General features: G+C 43.1%; 2 protein-coding genes across 4 annotated transcripts in view; one reads left to right on the top strand and one right to left on the bottom strand.

The window, feature by feature from the left end:
- The first annotated feature begins 1,389 nt into the window (after positions 1–1,389).
- Positions 1,390–22,311, top strand: LCTL (lactase like). Its single transcript, XM_036266559.1, has 14 exons — positions 1,390–1,511; positions 2,054–2,193; positions 2,576–2,739; positions 3,703–3,790; positions 4,060–4,169; positions 5,621–5,749; positions 5,852–5,947; positions 7,315–7,369; positions 7,465–7,626; positions 18,102–18,376; positions 18,850–18,976; positions 19,162–19,361; positions 20,782–20,845; positions 22,199–22,311. The coding sequence occupies exons 2-14, from the start codon at positions 2,076–2,078 to the stop codon at positions 22,309–22,311; spliced, it is 1,701 nt and encodes a 566-aa protein (XP_036122452.1). The 5' UTR covers positions 1,390–1,511; positions 2,054–2,075.
- Positions 22,090–23,310, bottom strand: part of ZWILCH (zwilch kinetochore protein) — a 38,927-nt gene continuing 37,706 nt past the window's right edge. Inside the window, exon 19 of one of the 3 annotated variants that reach the window (XM_036266524.1) lies at positions 22,090–22,444. The gene's annotated coding sequence lies outside the window, so the exon portion shown is untranslated. The remainder of the gene's footprint in view (positions 22,445–23,310) is intronic. The other 2 variants (XM_036266542.1, XM_036266533.1) reach the window with 2 other exon arrangements.

Below are 23,310 nucleotides of genomic sequence, written 5' to 3'. Positions count from 1 at the left end.
GCCCTGGCATCCACTCTGAAAAGCAGTTTCTGCCCCATGAATGTGCCTGGGGAGCCTTAGAGCCTAGGAGGAGAAAGCCTTAATCCCTTACCAGTCTTTGGCAGTGGAAGGCCAAGAGAGCCAGCTCCATCCCCTAGCTGGGCCCCTGGAGTCGGGGTGGAGGGAAGCCGGAGGGAAAGCAATCCAGGCCCCTGCCCCCAAGGACCCCCTCAGCAAATTTCTGGACAATTGCCAGGGTGGCAAGGCCTGGAGGAGCTCAGAATGGGTCCAGTAGTGGTACCAGCCTCAGAGCAGGGCCACCTCCAGGCTGGCGTCAGGCCCAGAGGGGCTGCTTCTGTCTGCACAGTGGTACAATCCTGTTCTTGCTGGGGGCCAGGAAGTCCACACCCTCCCCCCACCAAGGCTTCTGCTGCTTCTGCTGCAGGGTGTGCTGGGAGGATTGAATGAATTAATATATGTGAAAACAGGAAGTACCCAATAAGTGTTAGCCATTTTTAGGATAATTATTGTGTTGTTTAGAGTCAACTCACATGACTGAGTGCCAACTAAGTGCTGGTGCTGGGAATGCTGGGTGAGCAAGGCAGGCACGCCCTGCCTCCCAGGAGCCTACAAGTGGGCAGGGGGCACAGATACATAAACAGTAGACATGGCAGTGCAGGTCTGGAGGGGCAAACCTGCAGCACCTAACCTGGCTTGGGGGTGGGTGGGTCAAGGAAGGCTTCCTGGAGGAGGTGCTGCTGCCCATAGAAGAGCTGAAGGATGAATAGAAAACAACCAACTACAAAGAAGTAAACCCCTCCCAGTTGAGAGAGCCACAATGAGGGTTCATTCAGCTAAAGGCAAGAAGAATGGAGGGTAAGTGAGGTGAAGGGAGCTGCAAGAGGGGGTGAGAGTAGGGAGGAGGAGGGCACTACCATGGAGTAAGGTCCATTGGGAGACCTGGGCAGCCAGGGTAGGGAGAAGGAGGTGCTGAACCTCCAGTGAAGCTGTCTTCTAGCAGGCAGTACTGGTTGAATGTGTGTGTGTGAAGGAATAAATGAGGGGAAGGCAAGGTGGAAAAACCAACTTTACCTTCTACAGTGCATTCTCTCCTGCAGCAGGGAGAGGTAAACAGAGAGAGAGATACCCACACATGCTGACCCCGACTCCGATACCCCTACCTTAAGCTTAGCAAGCTAAAGTGTGGCTCAGAAAGGGTCAGGGGGACTGGGTCACTGCCCTTCTACTGCCCTGGGAAGGGGCTGACTGGATTCCCCTGGACCCAGGGCCAAGCTGTCCAGCTGCTGACTCAGGCACTACTGGCCAGCTCAGCATTCCTACCCACCCCACTGAATGGGGCTATTGGAGCTCTTTGTACTGGGGTTAGGCCACTGACCACGCCCCCAACCAGAGCCTTCGGCAGGACTGTGGGCTCTGCTGTCAGGGGGCAGCATAAGCCCTAGGGGCCAGTCTGAGAGCCCTGTGGCCACCAAGTATTGCTCTGGAGTGTCTGGGACCAGGAACAATCCTAGGTAAGCTGGCTAGGCTGGCATCGGAGAAGGGATCCGAGTGGGAGGGAATTGCCCTGACCCTCAGGACTGGAGGCCCCAGGATGGTGACCCTGCTCACAATCCCCAGCTGGGGGTGGGGGGGTCTATCCCTCTGCACGTACCAGTGTGTAGGTGGGGGTGCTGCAGTGGTTCTGTGATTTCCCACTCTTCCCATCAGACTGGAGCTATGGCAGAAGTGGTTTACCCATTAGATTGGGGTCTCTCAGACAGAATGGGTTGAGTGTCCCCTATCACACAGGGAGTGGGCTTGATTCAGAGCCTTCACCATCAGACCCAGAGCTCCCCAAGCCCAGGGTTCATCTCTTTAGTTTCACACAGGAATTATATCTGGTGCTCAGCCTCAGACTCTACTGCCGGGTCCCAGCAGAGCCCACACTTCTCTAGAAAAAATGCCCCACCTCCTCCCATCCTGTCGTCCTCCCTCCTGGCCTTTGCCTCAAGGTGAAGTCTGGCCCCCCAGCCCTGGGCACACAGGCCTACATCTGCCAGGTGTGTTTTTCCAGGAATGGGACAGGGCCAGGTGCCATGAAGCCAGTGCCATTTGTCACCCTTTGGTGGGTGCTACTTCTGGTATCCAGGCTGGGGGCCACCAGGAAGGAGTCCCCAGAGGAGACCTCCTTCTACTACGGAACCTTCCCGCTTGGTATGTCCATTCCTCTGTTGGTATGTCCGTCTGTCTGTTGGCTTGCCCACCTTGACTGGCTCGCCAAGGAGTTTAGTGTTTTAGCTTCCTGATAGATAGAATGTGGAAAATAACTCCATGTAGTTGTTCTAAAATAAAAGAAGTTCCTAACAGATTTGTTTAAGGATATACAGATAGTATGTTATCAGAGCTAACATTGTGCAAAAAAATGTTTTTATTGTCTTTCCCCATCCCATCCCACATGCTCCTCCCACTCCTAGAGAGACAGGGCAGGCTGTTGGGGAGCAGGCTTGCCATGTGGCTTGGGAGGCATAGCCCATAGTCCCAGCTCTGCACAGGGAGTGGGAGCACCCAGAGCCCAGCTTGGGATCTCTACTTGCAGGATTCTCCTGGGGTGTGGGCAGTTCCGCCTTGCAGACGGAAGGCTCCTGGGACCAGGATGGAAAAGGGCCCAGCATCTGGGATGCCTTCACGCACAGCGGGAAGGGGAAGGTGCTTGGGGATGAGACAGCAGATGTGGCCTGTGATGGCTACTACAAGGTCCAGGTGAGTGAAGGACGTGCGCGCGCGCGCGCACGTGTGTTGGGGGGCGGGAGTTGAGTATGTAGCTAGCTGAGAGGTGAGCAGTGACTGGAAGCCCAAGGGACAATGTCAACCCAGTGCTCTGCTAAACACTCCCCACCAAAGGGGATGGGGCCAGTGGGGGCTGGGGACTGGAGGTGTGAGCCGGGTGGGGAAGGTAAATGTAAGAGGAAAGGAAAGCAGACCTACCTGAGCCAAGGCTTTGGTGGGGCGCCCAAGTGATGGGCAGCCAAAGGGCCGATGCGATGGCCCAGGGCCTTTAGGCCACGGTGACCTGAATCTCTGATCCCTGCATGTAAATTGGCCCCTGTGGAGGGAGCTCATCCCCAATCCCTCTGCTCACCACCCACTTTTCCTCTCTGGATTAACTGGGGAATTCAGCACCCAAATTTGTTAATTAATTAATTAACTTATTTATTTATAATTCTCACCTGAGGATATTTTTCCATTGATTTTAAGACAAAGTGGGAGGGAGGGAAGGAAGAGAGGAGAGAGCGAGAAAGAGAGAGAAAGAAACATCAATGTGAGAGAGACACACGACCCAGAGACCCAGACAGGGCTGGGGATGGAATCTGCAACCAAAGCACTTACCCTTGACCAGAAATCCAACCCTCGACTCTTTGGACCACAGGCTGATGCTCTAACCACTGAGTCAAACCAGCCAGGGCTCTTCACCCAAGTTTATTAAGAATACCCTGATGGCTTTCTCAAAGCATCCCGTATCCTGCATTTTATTTGGCTCTATCCCCAGGAGGAAGCAGGGCATATGGTATCAGACCTATTGTATAAATTAGGAAATAGCTGCTTCCTCACCCACTAGGTGCATGGACATGAGAAAGCTTTGGCCTGAGTCCCCCAGTGTGACTCCTACCTGCCCACCCCTGGGCCCCAGGTGACCCTGACCTGCCTCCTGCCCTATCTGCACAGGAGGACATCATTCTGCTGAGGGAGCTGCACGTGAACCACTACCGATTCTCCCTGTCTTGGCCCCGGCTCCTACCCACTGGTGTCCGAGGTAAGCTAGGGCAGCCCCTCCCCAGCCTGAGTGTGGCCTCTTCAGGCCATGTCACCACAGAGACCTGGGGAGGGAGACCACAGACATGGTTTCTTCTGGCAGCAGCTCTCAGAGGCTCTGCAGATAGTTGGGCTCCCAGGAGTATCTATCCCACCCCTCTGAGGCTCAAGTGCTGGTGGGCTGAGACACATTTGGGCCTATGAATGCTGCATTTCAGAAGGCTGAGGCCATGGTCCTTTCTATCAAGCTCCCTTTTCTCGCATCCTCAGGTGACCAGGTGAATGAGAAGGGAATCAAATTCTACAGCGACTTCATTGATGCCCTTCTGGAGAGCAACATCACCCCCATCGTGACCCTGCACCACTGGGATCTCCCACAGGTGAGGGCTATCCAGGCTCAGAGGGGAGTTCAGCTCAGCAGGAGGAAGCCTGAGCCGGGGACCTGCAGTAGCCAAGTGGAGGCAAAGACTGGGGTCTGGACACAAAGATGGGAAGGAGTGAAGAAGGAATCTCTCTGACTCACCCATGGCAGGGAAGTCACCCTGTTTTGACTGATGTCTGTAATGTGATAAGTGTGGATGTTGATGCTTTCCAGAACATCTGTCCTAAAAACAACAAATCAAACTACAAAGAAAAAAAACATCTTTTGAGCCAGACCTGATGACATAGTATAATTAAGTTTGTTTAGCCTTTTTCCCCGTTTGTTTGAGCCAGCACCATATGTGCTCATGTATGAGCCCACCTTCTCCCCAAGCAGTTTCCGTGAAATCTTGACATGCTTCAGAACACCGTTAGACATCACTATTCGACTGATTTTCTTTTATTCATTCAACAAGGCCACACAGAGATCAGAGCCTAGCCAGGAGAGGAGCCATGAATGTAACTCTCTGTGATACAGGGTGGCAGGAAATCAGAGGATAGAGACATGGCTTCAGGGAGGTGTTAGAAGATGGAGTCTGATCAGCACTTTGAAAGGTTGGGGCATTAGGTGGGAGGAAGGGGTGTACTGGCTAGAGGGAGCAAGGCAAGGAGGCAGGGAGGGGCTGGGCAAGTGATTCAGTTAGAGTTTGGGGAGTAGGCTGGAGGGAAAGGATAGAGATGGGAGGGGTGACTTGGAAGGCCTCAACTGCTGACCTAAGGTGAATGGGGTTTGTTCTGTGGGAAGGTAAGTCACCAGAGGCCTATCAGCTGGGGCTGGAAACCACCACCCAGCTTCTTCCTTGGTTGATTGCCTTCACTTACCTACCCCTTTAGCATCCTATCAAACCCAAGGAGAGCTTGGGAGGTAATATTGATGGAATGATGAGTCTTGGGAAAACCTGCCCTTGTGATCAGATGCCTTTGGACGAGAGAGAGCCTTCTGCTGAAGAAAGCAGAGCCCACTCTCACAGAGGCTTCTCTGAGTCTCCTGACATCTGTGCGGCCCTCACCATCCTAATCAGAGCTTTCGTGCCCAGTATCTTATTTCTTCAGAATTTATATTCAAGATTCTTTCCCCATGATGGCTCCTCTTTCCCCTGGCAAATTTTCTTAAATATGCAGTCAAATTCCTTTTAAGCATGAATCTTAAACTTTCTCTGCTTCGTCTTGTTTGTATAAGGTATGTCACACAGTTCATCTTCACATTTACATGTTTCATGGTTCATCACTGCCACCGTCTTCAATTCTTAATGCTCAGTGTCCTGCATCTTTGCTCCCCTCTCCTCCAGACATCCTCTGCAGCTGTAATCACCCATTTTCCTCCCACACTCTTGGCCAATCAGCTCCAAAAGTCTTTTCTGAAGACAGCCCCTTGGGGCACCTGCTTCTCTCTCCACTCCTCTGCTCACAGCTGCTCCAGGTCAAGTATGGCGGGTGGCAGAATGTGAGCATGACCAACTACTTCAGTGATTACGCCAATCTGTGCTTTGAGGCCTTTGGGGACCGGGTGAAGCACTGGGTCACTTTCAGTGATCCTCGGGTAAGCAGGGCCCCTCTCCAGGTGAGAAAACCCACTTCCCAGGCCAGAGTGTACCCTGCCACTTCTCACGGGTCCTTTGGTCCCCACTTGCCATCCCTGTAGACAATGGCAGAAAAAGGCTATGAGACGGGCCACCACGCGCCAGGCCTGAAGCTCCACGGCACAGGCTTGTACCAGGCTGCACACCACATCATTAAGGTGAGGTGGATCCTTCTGGAGGGAAGTCTGGGTTCAGTGTTGAGGGACGAGCCCGTGTCAGCTCAGCAGGCCCCAGAGGTCCGAGCCTGAGCTCAGTCTTCTGCCACCCCACCTCAGAACCAGCCCATCCCACAGCACTTTCACCCTTTCCTTCCATCAGGACTGACAAGGGTGTCACCCAGCGCTCTGCTGGCGACTGGGCTGAGATAGTGTGCACTGGCTGCTCTCCAGGGCTTATAATCCAGCCAAGGGATAGAGCACGTGCATGTGAAAACTTGCCACCTACAGGTCTAAACAGTCTTGTGTGGAATGGCGACAGGAATGGGAATGACTGTGAACTGGGGTCTAAAACCTTCAGTGAAGGAGCAGAAGTAACTGGAGGTTGGTGAAGGACAGTAGTAAGAAGTTAAGAGCACTCCTCTGATAGCATGGACAAGACCTAGGTTTTTGAAGAAGGAAGGAGAAATGGTCTAAAAGCAGCAATGAAGCAATACAGACACTACCCTAAGGTGTGTGTGTGGGGGGAGGGGGGCGGGCTCTGCTGAAAGAGCTGCAGGGGAAGTGGTCTTCAGGACGACCACGCTCAGTTAGAACACGGAAGTGGAGACATTCAGATATGCTGAAGGTGATTCAACATGGTTACAAGGCTACCAGAAAGGCTTGAGAAGGAAGGAAGGGAATTGGGTCACATTACAGGACATATTGAAGGCACCGATGACAATGACTAGAGAACAGGAATGTGAGACATGACGGGAGGCCCCAGTGGACTCTGAGCAGAAGGTGGACAATCTGATCAAGCAGGAAGGCAAGGGACCACTGGGTGACATACCAGACCCTCAAATTCATGTTGACTAGAGAACTTCTTCTTTCTACATTTGGCTTATGATTTCTCAAACTGTGAATATTGAAAGGGCAGAGCTCTGAAGACATCAGTGGGTCACTGGTAGAGAATATGAAGAGAAGCTAAGTTGGTGCATTTTGAATCCCATTTCTCAAGGTTGTTCCAGATGCTTGGTATTTTCCTAGCTTCATGAGCTCATTATGGGAAAAGTACTGCTTAGTTATTCCAGAGGAAAACCAGTAACGTAAGAAGCTTTAGCAAAAATCTTAGAAATAAAAATACAAAGTGGTGATTTATGTGTTTATGCAAGATTTAGGCCAACTGTCCTCTATCATACAAAGAAAATAAGTGCCTCTGGAGGTCAGAGGATGGGAGACTATGGATTGGGATAATCAAGGCTAGACTCATGAAAATAATAGGACTCCAACTGGATCTCTAGAATTAGGAAGGAAAGGCCACCTCACACTGAAAGGAAGGAGAGAAATGGATGGGTCAGACCCCTCTGACGAATTCTTTTCTGTTTCAGGCCCATGCCCAAGCCTGGCATTCTTACAACAACACATGGCGCAGCAAGCAGCAAGGTGAGCTTCATCACCACACGTGTGCTAATAGACAAGTGCCCAAAGAAGTGGTGTCATTCCTAACCGCCACCCCTTCTTCCTCCTTTTCCTTTAAGGGATGGTGGGGATTTCATTAAACTGCAACTGGGGGGAACCAGTGGACATTAGTAATCCCAAGGACATAGAAGCTGCTGAGAGATACCTACAATTCTGCCTGGGCTGGTTTGCCAACCCCATTTATGCTGGTGACTATCCCCAAGTCATGAAGGAGCGTATCGGTGAGCCAAGACCAATTTTTATATATTTTAAATTTTAATTATTTATTGTTGAAGTATTACAAATGTCCCCCTTTTCCCCGCATTGACTCCAGATGCACAGCAACAGTACTGAACTCAGGTGAAATGACCAAAAGGCAAGGGGAGGGGGCGGGTAGAAGGACATACTGAGTTTGGGTGAGGTATTGAAGGGATAACCTAGCCCCCAAAGAACTGAGAACTGGTTATTTGAATTAGGGGAGAGGGAGGGGGAGGGAGAGTGTGTGTGTGATCTAAACAAATCCCAAGAAGTTCAAAACCCAGGGGAAAATTTTAGCAATTCTCTGTGCTGCTTTCTTTTGTGTTCTGCTGTCCTATCTTTTCCTCCCCATTCCACTGCATTTCAACTGCAGTGGAGCAGGAGAGAGAAATCAAAGACACAGTCATGGGCAGTGGCAGTTTTATTGCCAGTTCTTTCTGTCACTTGAGAAATACTTTCCAAGCTCCGGTTTGCAGTGTCAGAGAAGAGAATAAAGACAGGGACAGCTCACAAGGCTATATCAGTTTGGATGCTTTTAAGTACCAAATAACAGAAAACTAAAGTCACTGAAAAGTAGAGAATTTATCATCTCACCTGAGTCCAGAAAAGCATGATCCAGGGGTAGGTTAATCCAACCCTCATGGATGTCTTTGAGGACTCACTCTGGCAACATCGACTGCTCTATATGGCCACAGGATGGCTGCAGCAGCTCCAGACATCACATCTTTACACATCAATACCCAGGGGCAGAAAAAAGGAAATAGACTTGTCATACCTGTTTTTAAGAACAAGAAGAGCTGCCCTAGCTGGTTTGGCTCAGCGGTTAGTGTTGGCCTGTGGACCAAGGAGTCCCAGGTTCGATTCCGGTCAAGGGCACGTACCTCGGTTGCGGTTCGTCCCTGGCCTTGGTTGGGGTCGTGCGGGAGGCAACCAGTTGATGTGTACCCTCTCACATCGATGTTTCTTTCTCTCTCCCTCCTTCCCTCCCTTCCACTCTATCTAAAGATAAATGGAAAAGTATCCTCAGGTAAAGATTAAACAAGGAAAACCTTCCCAGGAAACAGCTTCCACCCAAAGCTGTCTTTCCTTCATGCCTTGAGGGACAGAACCACAAGTCATGGAATGCCCTAGATCACCAGGACTAGGACCTCAGAGGCTAGGGGCCAGGACTCCCATAAAGGATATGGCACGTGGAAGAGAGCAAGGAAGACAGACATGGGACTACTGGGCAGGAATCCAAATGTATTATTTCTGCATGATTTAGAGATATCAGCCCACACCCCACTGAAGGAAACAAGAATGGCACTGAAATAAGTAAAGATCTCACGCAACAAAGCTATCCTCAATGTTTGAGAACTCTCAACATATCAAAACCTTCCCTTTCTAATGCACCATTTATTAGACTTATCTAATTCCAACTCTGCCACTCACCAGTGAGTGATTGGACAAGGTGCTTCACCTCACTGGGTGTCAGTTTTATCATCTGAAAATGAAGGATTAGACAAAATAATCTCTAAAAATCAGTTCTGTGACATGTCTATACACATACACTCAAAATCCTGGGAATGATTTCCTCAAGACGCACAAGGAAAAAACCCTCATGACCAGACAGTGCCCATGTTCCTGCAGGCCCATCCCATCATTCACATGGTGCATTCTCTCTCTCAGGAACTCAGAGGCCATAGCAGGAGCCACAACAGGATTGCACTAAAAGCCAAACTGATGATTTGCCATAAAGCAGTTCTTGGGCTTAAGGCCAATCATCCCAGACTCCACTAACTTCAACTCTGTGATAACGCAAGTGGAAGCTGGGTTGAATTTTTCCTCTATACAATGCAGAAAGAACGATCCTCTGAGCAGTTAATATTTTCTTTAGTAGTGAAAGCATCTTCTTGAAACCTTGTTCACAAATTACTTCCAGGCATCTCAAGCACCCTTTTATTCACAATAAATATATGAACAAAAGTAATTCTACACCAGTGCTGACCAACAGAATTTTTGGTGATGATGAAAATGTTATGAATAATGTATGTATGTGTGTATATATCCATATATATCTACATATACACACAGATAATGATATATATATATACACATCATATATATATATAACACGTATATCTGTGCTATTCAATGACAGTCTATAGCCATTTGTCTATTAAAATTAAAATAAAAAATTTAGTCCTTCAGTGTAACTGAATTTACAGATGCAGTCACACTAGCCATATTCCAATAGCCACATGTGGTGACTGGCTATTGTATTAAGATAGTACAGTGGCAATAACTTGTGGTTTTTCTGAAGTTACTGAAAGAAAATTCATTGGTTGTATCTTGTATGTTCCCTGACTGGAGTTCAAACCCACAACCTTGGCATATTGGGGTGATGCTCAGCTACCCGGCCAGGGCTGTTTCAAAATTTTTATTTATTTTTAATTGTTTTCTTTATTGATTTCTAGAGAGAGGGAGAGGGAGAGATAGAAACATCGATGTGAGAGAACATCGACTGGCCGCCTCCTGCTGGGGATTGGGCCCACAACCTGGGCGTGTGCCCTGACCGGGAATCAAACCGGCAACCACTTGGTGCATGGGTTGGCACTCAACCACTGAGTCACACCGACCGGGCTATTTCAAATTTTGTAAAGTACAAGATAGTACAAAGTGAAAAGTCAAGCTTCTGTCTCTCCATTTCCCTCTCCCCAAATGCTCTAATCCTCCCCAGGGGGCAGCACATTTCCAGGCCTGGACTACACACAGGTGAGAAAAAGCACTGCTGCTAGGAGGTACTTGTTATACTTGTTACTAGAGGCAATACTCTGCATCTTTGTTTCATTTAAACATGTATCTTGGCATTCTTTCCATGCTGGTGTAAAAGTACTGCCTCATTCATTCTAATGGCTGCAACACTGTACTACTAAATGGATATAACCCATCATTTATTCAACTAGTCTCTCCTGATAGACACTTAGACTGTTTCTAACCTAATGCTACTCAATCTACAATAAAAATCCTTGTACATACATCCTTTTACATATGTGAATAAAACAGGATAAACAGATTTGTAACTGATCAGTGAATGGACATTTACTTCTACAATTTTTTTTCTTTTTAATTTTATTTTTGTTACAGATGTTTCTCCTTTTTTACCCCATTGACACCCTCCTCCCCATCCCCAGCTTTGTTATCCATGTCCATTGGTTATGTGTACATGCATGTAAGTTCTGTGGTTTATCTCTTCCCTCCCCCCAAACCCCCTCTTCTGAGGGTTGTCAGTCTGTACCCTACTTCCACGTCTCTGGGTCTACCCTATTCCTCAGACTGTTATGTTCATTATATTCCACAAGTAAGTGAGATCATGTGGTATTTGTCTTTTTCTGCTTGGCTTGTTTGACTTAGGATAATACTTTCCAGGTCCGTCATCTCAAAGGATAAAGGATGTTTCTTTCTTATAACTGCATAGTACTCCATTGTGTATATGTACCACCACTTTTTTATCCATTCGTCTACTGATGGACACTTGGGCTGTTTCCAGATCTTAGCTATTGTAAATAGTGCTGCTACGAACATGGGGGTACATATATTCTTCCGATTGGTGTTTCAGGCTTCTTAGGGTAAATTCCTAGAAGTGGGATCACTGGGTCAAATGGAAGTTCAATTATTAATTTTTTGAGGTAGCACCATATTGTTTTCCATAGTGGCTGCATCAGTCTGTATTCCCACCAGCAGTGTACTAGAGTCCCCTTTTCTCCACACCCTCACCAACACTTGTTGTTTGATGATTTGTTGATGGTGGCCATTCTGACAGGTGTGAGGTGATACCACATTGTTGTTTTAATTTTCATCTCTCTGATGATTAATGATGTTGAGCATTTCTTCATATGTCTCTTGGTCATTTGTATGTCCTGTTTGGAGAGGTGTCTATTCAGCTGCTCTGCCAATTTTTTAATTGGGTTCTTTGTCTTCCTTTTGTTGAGTTGTATGAGTACTCTATATATTTTGGAAATTAACCCCTTATTTGATGTATCATTGGCAATGATGTTCTCCCATACAGTAGGATGCCTTGCCATTTTGATGGTTGTTTCTTTTGCTGTGCAGAAGCTTTTGAGTTTGATGTAGTCCCATGTGTTCATTTCTTCCTGTTTCTGTTGACTTGGGTGATGTATGAGTGAAAATTCTGCTGTGTATGATTTGCGAAATTTTGTTGCCTAAATTTTCTTCTGGAATTTTTATGGATTTATGAGTCACATTTAAGTCTTTTATCCATTTTGAGTTTATTTTTGTGTATGGTGTAAGTTGATGTTCTAGTTTCATTTTTTTGCATGTAGCTGTCCAATTTTCCCAACACCATTAAAGAGGCTGTCTTGCCCTGGCTAGTTTGGCTCAGTGGTTAGAGCATCGGCCTGTGATCCAGAGAGACCTGGGTTCAGTTTTCACTAACGTCACATACCTCGGTTGCAGTTTGTCCCGGGCACTGTTTGGGTTGTGCGGGTGGTGGGTGGCAACCACTCGATATGTCCCTTTCACGTTGATCTCTCTCTCTCTCTCCCCCCCCCCCTCCCTCGCACTCTATTTGAACAACAACAACAACAACAAAAAAAACTAGAAAAATGTGCTCGGGTGAGGATAAAAAAAATAAAATAAAAAAAATAAAGCTGTCTTTACTCCATTGTATGCTCTTGCCTCCTTTGTCAAATATTAATTGAGCCTAGTATCTTGGGTCCATTTCTGGGTTCTTTATTCTGTTCCACTGGTCTATATGCCTGTTCTTGTGCCAGTACCAGTCTGTTTTGAAATTTTGTTGCCTACAGTTTCTTCTAGGATTTTTATGGATTCATGAGTCACATTTAAGTCTTTTATCCATTTTCAGTTTATTCTCGTGTAGGATGTAAGTTGATGGTCTAGTTTCTTTCTTTCTTTTTTTTTTTTTTTTCATGTAGCTGTCCAGTTTTCCAACACCATTTATTAAAGAGACTGTCTTTACTCCACTGTATGCTCTTGCCACCTTTGTCAAATATTAATTGAGCATACTGCCTTGGGTCCATTTCTGGGTTCTCTGTTCTGTTCCACTGGTCTATATGCCTGTTCTTGTGCCAGTACCAGGCTGTTTGGATTACAGTGGCTTTGTAGTATAACCTGATATCTGGTATAGTGATGCCAACTACTTTGTCCTTCTTTTTCAAGATTGCTGTGGCCATTCGGGGTCTTTTTTGGTTCCATATGAACTTTTGAAGTATTTGTTCTAGTTCTGTTAAATATGTCATTGGTATTTTGATGGGGATTGCATTGAATCTATAGATTGCTTTGGGTAATGTGGACATTTTAATGATGTTAATTACTCCAATCCATGTACAAGGTATGTGCTTCCACTCTTTGCTATCTTCCTCTATTTCTTTTTACTGCAAACAGGACCTTTACTTCTTTGGTTAAGTTTATTCCTAGGTATCTTAATTTTTTTGTCACGATAGTAAATGAGATTTTTATTTTGTTTTTTGTTTTTATCCTCACATGAGGACTTTTTTTTTGTTCAGATAGAGTGCGAGGGAGAGAGAGGAAGAGAGAGAGAGAAACATCAATGTGAAAGGGACACATTGAGTGGCTGCCACCCGCACAACCAACCAGGGCTGGGGACAAACTGCAACCGAGGCACATGCCCTTAACAGGAACCAAACCCAGGTCTATCTGGACCACAGGCCGACACTCTAAACTGCTGAGCCAAACCAGCCAGGTCGGGATTGTTTTTTCAGTTTCTCTTTCTGTGAGTTCATCACTGATTTACTTAATAAATGAATTTGGCAAAGTAGCAGTATACAAAATTAATGTCAAGAAATCGATTGCATTCTTATACACCAGTGATGAACTATAAGAATGCCATCGATTTCTTGACATTAATTTTGTATACTGCTACTTTGCCAAATTCATTTATTAAGTAAATTTTTGATGCAGTCTTTAGGGTTATCTATGTATAATATCATGTCATCTGCAAATAATGACAGTTTCACGTCCTCCTTTCCGATTTGGATCCCTTTTATTTTTTCTTCATGTCTGATTGCTGTGGCTAAGACTTCCAGTACTATGTTAAATAAGAGTGGCAAAAGTGGACATCCCTGTCTTGTTCCTGTTAAGGGAAATGCTTTTAGTTTCTGCCCATTGAGTATGATGTTGGCTTTCGGTCTTTTATATATGGCCTTTATTATGTCAAGATATGATCCCTCTATTCCCACATTTCTGAGTGTTTTTATCAGAAATGGATGCTGGATTTTGTTGAATGCTTTTTCAGCATCTATTGATATGATCGTGTGGTTTTTCTTCATTTTGTTTATGTGGTGTATCACATTTATTGATTTGAGAATATTGTACCAGCCCTGCATCCCTGGGATGAATCCCACTTGGTCATGGTGAATAATTTTTTTGATGTATTGCTGGATCCGATTTGTTAGTATTTTGTTCAGGATTTTGACGTCTATGTTCATCAGGAATATTGGCCTGTAGTTTTCTTTCTTTGTAGTGTCTTTTTCTGGTTTTGAAATTAGAATTATGCTGGCCTCATAAAATGTGTTTGGAAGTCATCCTTCTTCTTGAATTTTTTGAAATAGTTTGAGGAGAATGGGTGTTAGTTCTTTTTTTGAATGTTCGGTAAAACTCCCCCATGAAGCCATCCAGGCCTGGGCTTGTTTGCTGGGAGAGTCTTGATTACATCTTCAATGTCCTTAGTTGTTACTGGTCTGTTTAAGTTTTCTATCTCTTCCCGATTCAGTTTTGGGAGACTGTGTATTTCTAAAAATTGGTCCATTTCACTGAGATTTTCAAATTTATTGCCATATAATTGTCCATAGTAGTTGTTAACGATCTTTTGTATTTCTGTGGTGTCAGTTGTTACTTCTCTTTCATTTCTGATTTTGTGTATTTGGGTTCTCTCTCTTTGTTTCTTGGTGAGTGTAGTAAAGGGTCCATCAATCTTGTTTATCTTTTCAAAAAACCGGCTTTGTTTCATTCATCCTTTGAATTGTTTTTTTGGTCTCTACGTCATTTATTTCTGCTCTGATCTTTACTATTTCCTTCCTTCTACTTGCTCTGGGATTTTCTTTTTGTTTGCTTTCTAATTCTTTAAGTTGTGAGGTTAGACAGTCAATTAGAAATTTTTCTTGTTTCTTGAGGTAGGCCTGTAGTGCTATAAACTTCCCTCTCAGAACTGCTTTTGCTGCATCCCATAGATTTTGTGTTGTATGTTCATTTTCATTGGTTTCTAGGAAGTTTTAAATTTCTTCCTTGACCTTCTCAGCAACCCATTCATTGTTCAATAACATGCTATTTAGCTTCCATGTGTTTAAATGTCTTTGCATGTTTTTGTTGCAATTGATTTCTAGTTTCATGCCATTGTGATCTGAGAAGATGCTTGATATGATTTCAATCTTCTTGAACTTGTAGAGATTTAGTTTGTGTCCTATCATGTGGTCTATCTTTGAGAAGGTCCCATGTACACTTGAGAATGTGAATTCTGTAGTTTTGGGGTGTAATTCTATGTAGATATATATTAAATCCATTTGGTCTAGTGCTTCATTTAGAGTCTCTGTTTCCTTGCTAGTTTTTTGTCTAGAGGATCTATCCAGTGGTGTCAGCGAGGTGTTGAAGTCCCCTGCTATGATTGTATTGCTGTCGATTTCTCCTTTAAAGTCCTCCAGAAGATTTTTAAATGGTCTTCATTTTGAAATCTCTTTTATCAGACATGAGTATTGCTACCCCAGCTTTTTTTCCCTTTCCATTTGCTTGGAGGATGTTTTTCCCTCCCTTCACTTTCAACCTATGTGAGTCTTTTGTTGTGAGGTGGGTCTCTTGTAAACAACATATAGATGAGTCATGCTTTCTTATCCAATCAGCTACTCTGTGTCTTTTTATCGGAGCATTCAGTCCATTTACATTTAAGGTGATTACTGATATGTACTTATTTATTGCCATTTTTGTTTAGTTTGGTTCTATTTTTCTTCCTATTTCTTCTATTAATTACAGCAGTCCTTTTAACATTTCTTGCAGTGCTGGTTTGGTGCTAATGTATTCCCTTAGCCTTTTTTTTTTTTTGCCTGGGAAGTTCTTTATTTGACCGTCTATTTTGAGTGACAGCCCTGCTGGGTAGAGTAGTCTTGAATTCAGATCCTTGTTTTTCACAACCTTGATTACTTCATGCCATTCCCTTCATGGCCAGTAGTGTTTCTTTTGAGTAGTCAGCTGACAGCCTTATGGGGGTTCTTTTGTAGGTAACCTGTTGCTTATCTCTTGCTGCTTTTAGGATTCTTTGTCTTTAATTTTTGGCATTTTAATTACTATGTGTCTTGGTGTGGGCCTGTTTGGGTTGTTCTTACTTGGGGCTCTCTCTGCTTCTTGAACTTGAATACCTCCTTCCTTCACCAAAGAAGTTTTCTGTCACCATTTCTTCGAACATATTCTCTAACTCTTGCTCATTTTCTTCTTTGGGGACTCCTATGATGCGAATATTATTACGTTTCCAGTTGTCCCACAGTTCTCTTAAGCTGTCTTCCTGTTTCTTTAATCATTTTTTTCCTTTTGGTTTTCTGATTGGCTGATTTTTCCTACCCTGTCTTCTAATTCACTGATCCAGTCCTCAGCTTCCTCTACTCTGCTGTTTAAACCTTCCAATGTGTTCTTTATTTCTGATATGTCATTCTTGATTTCTTCTTAGTGGTTTTTAATTTCCAATTGGTTGATTTTCAAATCTGTATATCCTTACTCATGTTGTTGAGCTTCCTCAAGATCATGGCTCTGAATTCTATTTGTTAACTTGCTTAACTGCTCCACATTTATCTCATCTTTGGTAGGGGTCTCTTGTTCTTTGATTTGGCGTTTGTTTCTTTGTTTCACCATTTTGGCTATCACAGTGGGCTTTGGAGCCTGCCAATGTTTCCCTGTGGGTGTTGGTGTTCTGCTGTTTGTGGCTCCCTCTCCTGAATTTGGATGAGCGAGGGAGGACCCACGTTAAACACCACTGTCAAGTCTTATTTTCCTGGTTAGAGTTGTTAGCCCAGGAATGGTACAGTTATCCTCTAGCTTTTTGCATTAAAAACTCCTTCAGGTGATCAGCATAAGGGGATTTCCCGAGGGTGGGGCTGAATCTCTGAGGGAGGGGCTACTGCCTCTCCCCAGAGCCCTAGGAAGGAGTAAGATGGCCACCATCCTGCATGGCTGCAACTCATCAAAAGCTCTGAGGCTCCTCCAAATCCTGAGTGTCCCCACATAGTTCCAGTCTAGTCCACCCTCCCTCTGCAGGAGCCCAAGGTGAGTGGCTGTGGCTATTTTAGCGTCTGTCCCAGCTCTGGACTGTGGAGCTGCTTGGGAGTTTAACCTGAGGGTACGCTCACACCTAAGGCCGCTGCTGTCTGTGGGATCCCAGCCCCCCTCTTGCACCTCCGCAATCCTACCAGGATCAAGTCAGTGTCCCTGGTTATATGATGCTCACAAGCTGCTTTTCTGTTGCTTTTTCCTGTCGATTTGTCTTTATTTTAGTTGTAATTCCAGTTTGGTCCTGGGAGATGGTCTGTGTAGCTTCCATTCACTCTGCCGCCATTTTGGAAGCTCTACTTCTACAATTTTGAAAGTTAGGACAAAATTTTTCCTGGCCAGGTTGTTCAGTTGGTTAGAGGATCATCCCGATACGCCAAGGTTGTGGGTTCGATCCTTAGTAAGGGCACATATAAGAAGCAACCAAGAATGCATAAATAAGTGGAACAAACCTAAAAAACTCAATTAAAATTTCCCAACACAGAGGTGTGCCAACTTACCCGACAACATGCATGAACGTGACCATATGTCCCCCAAACCCTCACTGGCCTTCCAGTTCCCTTTCCTGGGGCAACCAAAATTACCAAATTTTGATGGAAGAATAATTAGGAATTCAACTCTACTATTTTCAAGATGGCTAAACACTTGTCCACATACCACTTACTGAATAATCTATGTGAGTATTACTTTGAGGCAATAGAATCTTTAAAACTTTTGGATCGGCCCTGGCCGGTTTGGCTTAACGGTTAGAGAGTCAGCCTGTGGTCCAGAGAGACCCGGGTTCAGTTCCCGCTAAGGGCATATACCTCGGTTGCAGTTTGTCCCTGGCCCTGGTTGGTCATGTGGGTGGCATCCACTCGATGTGTCCCTTTCACGTCGATGTTTCTCTCTCTCTCTTCCTCTCTCTCCCTCCCACTCTATCTGAACAAAAAATGGAAAAATGTCCTCGGGTGAGGATAAAAAAACAAAAAACAAACAAACAAACAAAAAAACTTTTGGATCGTATTCAAATATCAAAATTCCCGTTTGAAAAACTAAGGTTACATTTTCCATACAAATGAATCCCAAAGTCCAGGATTTGTATAAAAGGTTTTATGTCAACTTGTCAGTATCACCCTGGTACATAGAATGAATGTGAGAAGGTTTGTTAACTTCTATTTTTCTCTCTCAATAGGAAGAAAGAGTGCAGAGCAAGGCCTGGATATGTCGAGGTTACCAATGTTCTCACTCCAGGAAAAGAGCTACATTAAAGGCACATCTGATTTCTTAGGACTAGGTCATTTTACAACTTGGTATATCACAGAAAGGAACTACCCCTCCCGCCAGGGACCCAGCTACAAGAACGATCGTGACTTAGTAGAACTGGCTGATCCAAACTGGCCTGATCTGGGATCTCAGGGGCTATATTCTGTGCCATGGGGATTTAGGAGGCTCCTCAACTTTGCTCAGGTGATTATAACATTAGCTATGTAAAAGGCATTTTAGACCTGAATTCATGGTCTTAGATCTTAGTTGCAGATGCTTACATTTAAAGTTAACAAAACAAAACAAACCCAGTTACTCATACTTCAGAGGCTAACAGATACAGACCTTACTATAAGTAACCATGCCAACATATATAACTATAGCTAAAAGTCTTATCCCACAGTTGGTTGTTTTGCTCCCCTTCTCTCCTGAAATGGAGTATGTGGGAAAGAACAAGACCTAAAATACATTTTCTATACAATGATGCTGATGTACTGAGAAACATACTCTTTCATATAAACTTGCCTCCTACCAAATGTGAGAACTGGCATTTACTAAACACTAAACACACTCGATTAAAATATGACAGGCTTGAACATGTGTCTATATGTACCTCAGACTTAGACACCCAACTATAAGTTGAAATTTTTAAAATATTTATTATGACCCACTTTCAGACTCAATATGGTGATCCTCCTATATATGTGATGGAAAATGGAGCATCTCAAAAATTACACTGTACTCAATTATGTGACAAGTGGAGAATTAAATACCTTAAAGGATATATAAATGAAATGTTAAAAGGTGAGATACAAACCAAGACTGTTTTCGCATATTTTTCCATTTAACTTGAACAAAATTTGATAATACACATGGTTGACTAAAACTGTTTCTAAATCTTAAAAATAAAAACATTTAAGGTTATCTTCACAATATTATTTTTCCAAGTAAATGAAAAATATTAAATATGGAATAAAATGTCTTTGCAGCTATAAAGGATGGTGCTAACATAAAAGGGTATACTTCTTGGTCTCTGTTGGATAAGTTTGAATGGGAGAAAGGATACTCAGATAGATATGGATTCTACTATGTCGAATTTAACAACAGGTATAAGCCGCGGTATCCAAAGGCTTCAGTTCAATATTATAAGAAGATTATCACTGCCAATGGCTTTCCCAATCCAAGAGAGGTAGGACTAATTATCTGTGTTACTCACTCTGGATTTTAGAAGAGCTAGGCAGCTGCGGTGCACAGAGTTTGGCAAGCACCCCTCTCCCCTTCCCTCCATGAAAAAGGACAGGGATATGTGGGAGCATGGCCCTTTGTCCCTAACCCTAACCTGAACAACCTAAATGAACAAGCTCATTTGCTTGGAACAGGATAAGCACACATTAAAATTCAATCCTGCCCTGGCCACTTTGGCTTAGCAGTTAAGAGTGTCAGCCCACAGACCAAAGAGTCCCGGGTTCGATTCCAACTAAGGGCATGTACTTGGTTGCGGTTTGTTCCCAGCCCCGGTTGGGGTTGTGCGGATGGCAACCAATCCATGTGTCTCTCTCACATCAATGTTTCTCTCTCTCTCTCTCTCTCTCCTTCCCTCCCTCCCTCCCACTCCATCTAAAGATAAATGTAAAAATATCCTCGGGTGAGGATTAGGAAAAAAAAAAAAAAAAAATTCAATCCTACCATGCAGAATATTAAGGGCAGACTATGATAATTCAGGAGTCCTGTTTGCTTTAGGTTATATTAGTCAATAAAGATTTTAAGTCAAATGTTATTCTAAATGTTGTATCTTTATAAAAATTTTTTTAACCCACACCCGAGGACATTTTTCCATTTATCTTCAGGTAGAGTAGGAGGGAGGGAGGGAGGGAGGGAGGGAGGGAGGGAGGGAAACATCCATGTGAGACAGACACATTGATTGCCTCCCACATGACCCTGACCAGGGCCAGGAACCCAACCGCAACCAAGGTTTGTACCCTTGACTGGAATCAAACCCACAACTCTTTGGTTTATGGGGCAACACTCTAACCGCTGAGCCAAACCAGCCAGGGCTAAATGTTGTATCTTAATGTAAACAAATATTGCCAGTTCTTCAAGATACATAAAAAGTCAAGTAAATTAAATGTATAATGACCATATACTTTTCATTTATTTTCCCACCAAACAGCAGAATCACACAAATACACTGGTTTCAAAATGAAATTAAAAATAATTAAATGTAATAATCCTTTAAAACCTATCAAACATTTTCAGAAACATACAATTTTTTCTATTTGCTCTCTATGCTGCTATACCTAATGACAGGGAATAGAAAATGTAATTTAGAATGTCTTAATAAAAATAACTAAAAAAGTTAATTTCACTTACTTACCAACATTCTTTTAGGGTGACCCCAGTGAGACTCTATAAGGAAGCAGTGACTGATAGCTATCAGGCATTCACTAATTTCACATTATTAGAAAAGCACTAGATTATAAGCTCCTGAAGCATGAAGACTGCTTTTTGACCCCCTCACAAGGACACACATAAGTATTCAATAAATGTTAACTAATTTAATCTACAAGCAGATTAAAACCAACATTAATTACCAACTGGTTTTTTATTAGGTGGAAAGTTGGTACTTTAATGCCCTGGAAACTTGCTCAATCAACAATCAGATGCTTGCTGCAGGTGAGTATATTTTAATTCTTTCCTTTGATAAACTACCTAATTATACAGATAACGACATTACCAAAATCTACCCTATGTCAATTTTCCAAAACCACATGATTAAAAAGTTTTTTCTTTATTTTGAAGCAATTTCAAATTTCTATTTTATAAGAATTTAAAATAATATTTTAAAAACCTACCATAAAGAGAAATATTTTATCCACTCTATACTTATTCTTCCTGAATCATATTGTAAACTTAACAGATTTATAAGTTTTGATATAGTGGGTTCTGTGAAAGGAGGGGAAAACTCAACCATTATACCAAATGAAATAAAGAAGTCAAAGAACACTAAAATTATATCCACTCATTCAGCAAGTAATTGTTAAGCACTCACTTTTAAGAAGAGGGTATTTTAAGCTCATAGAAGGCATCATTTCTTATGCAATTGGAGCTAAAAAGCTCAGAGATACAGAATAACAAAGATACAAAGATGCAACTATACATCAAGAAATGCTCACACATATTTCTTTGAATTTTGTCTTTCTCTCTATATAAGCGCAATAAGAAATATACTTCCTGTTTTAACAAACACATCTTTAATATGGTATGGGAGGTGGAAAGTGCTAGACCAAACCCTACCAATTTAGCTATTTTTATAGGTCAGTATATCACTGTGCTTACCCCCTTCCCACATCTAAATAACCAGGTAATGTTAAGGATGTATATTCCATTAAACTAAAATAAACTTGGATCATGTACAGACATGATGGAGAATTTACTGTTGAGCCTATGAACTCTGTAAAAGCAGGGCCTATGCTTTTTTATCTTGCTAACCAGGGTGCCTGACACAAAACCTAGAGGCAGATATTGCATCAATGTCCACTACTGTATTCATTTACATGAAATATGCTTAACATTTAACTCTTCCGGACTATTGCTTAACTATGTTAACTATGTTTCAATAGATACTCCTGTACCTCTTAAGATACACAATAACATCTTTGAAAGGCTGGAAATGTTTCCTCAGGATTTTTCTTTCACAAATCCCCCCCCCCCCCCGTGAAAATTATAAAACCCATGGGATATAGCTGCTAATATTCTGAGTAATTAATGTAAGCATGAGTATTAATACACATTTAGACTTTATTACAGTACCTATGGAAGAACTAAATTTAGGTATTCTTTATCCTGTTTTCTGAAATATTTTCCAAAGACCTCAGATAATTTTTTATAATATTTATTTTATAGCAAGTGAGAATTATTAAAAAGTGTGATGCCATTTTCCAATACAGTTAGCGCTTTCAGGATGAAACAACACTGGCTAAAATGATCACATTCCCATTTGTGGTGGTGTTCTCTCTCCCATTTCAGAGCCTTTGTTAAGTCACATGCAGATGGCAACGGAGATTGTGGTACCTACAGTCTGCACCCTCTGTGTACTAATCGCCGCAGTTCTAATTCTGCTCCTGCGAAGCCAGAGCTGAGACAGGGTTACCCATTTTGCAGCTTCATTTTTCAGAGAGAATCTTCTAGCTCTTCCTCCATGTTCTGCTTCAAAGATTTATATACATCTCTGTTTCAGGTCCTGTAATAATTCTTTTCTTTTTTGGGCGTATGCTTGGATTTAAGAATTAGAAAATAAAATAAATAAAATAAAAATCACCCATCATCTTACCCTTCTCAAAGTCAAAGTTAATATTTTGCTATATAGTATGCACATTTTTTCATTTTGCAAAAAGGATCACAGTGTACAAACTGTTTTATGATTTTTTTCCCCATTTTTAAATCTGTCCAGAAACATAACTTTAACATAGAAATGAATGTTATCTAATTAAGCACTGTCCTACACATGATGGATAGATAGAGTCAATCATCTATTGATAACAATCCTTTCAGTTTATAAAAGGATAGATAAAAATCCTTTCAGTTTGTAAATCCTATAAGGTAATGAGGGTAAAGCTTAGGTGGGTACCAAACAAATGAGCACATACACTTTCCTAATTTCAAATCACCTCACTCAATGAAATATCTCAAAGAAATATAATTAATTTATGTACCTGTTCTATAACTCGATATTTTGTTTTTTTAAAATAAGGGTTCGCCCTGGCTGGTTTGGCTCAGCTGTTAGAGTGCAGGCCCACAGACCTAAGACTCTCGGGTTTGATTCCCGGTCAAGAGCATGTACCTGGGTTGCAGGTTCGATCCCTGTGTATGGAAGGCAACAATCGATGTGTCTCTTTCAACTGATATTTCTCTCTCTCTCCCTCCTTCCCTTCCACTCTATCTAAATTTCAATGGAAAAACATCCTCAGGAGAGGATTAACAAAACAAAAAAAAATGGTGGGTTTATTTTTATTCTTAACTATGCTAAAATTAACTAATCTCCATTTATCTGAGGACAACACATGGCTTAAGAAGGAACAGTATCAGGCATTTTAATCATTATCTGATTCTATTTAATGTTTTGAAACACAAAAACAGTA

The sequence above is a fragment of the Molossus molossus genome, unplaced genomic scaffold (genome assembly GCF_014108415.1).
Source record: "Molossus molossus isolate mMolMol1 unplaced genomic scaffold, mMolMol1.p scaffold_m16_p_1, whole genome shotgun sequence".
Lineage (NCBI taxonomy): Eukaryota > Metazoa > Chordata > Mammalia > Chiroptera > Molossidae > Molossus > Molossus molossus.
This window is presented reverse-complemented; position numbering and strand designations above follow the sequence as displayed.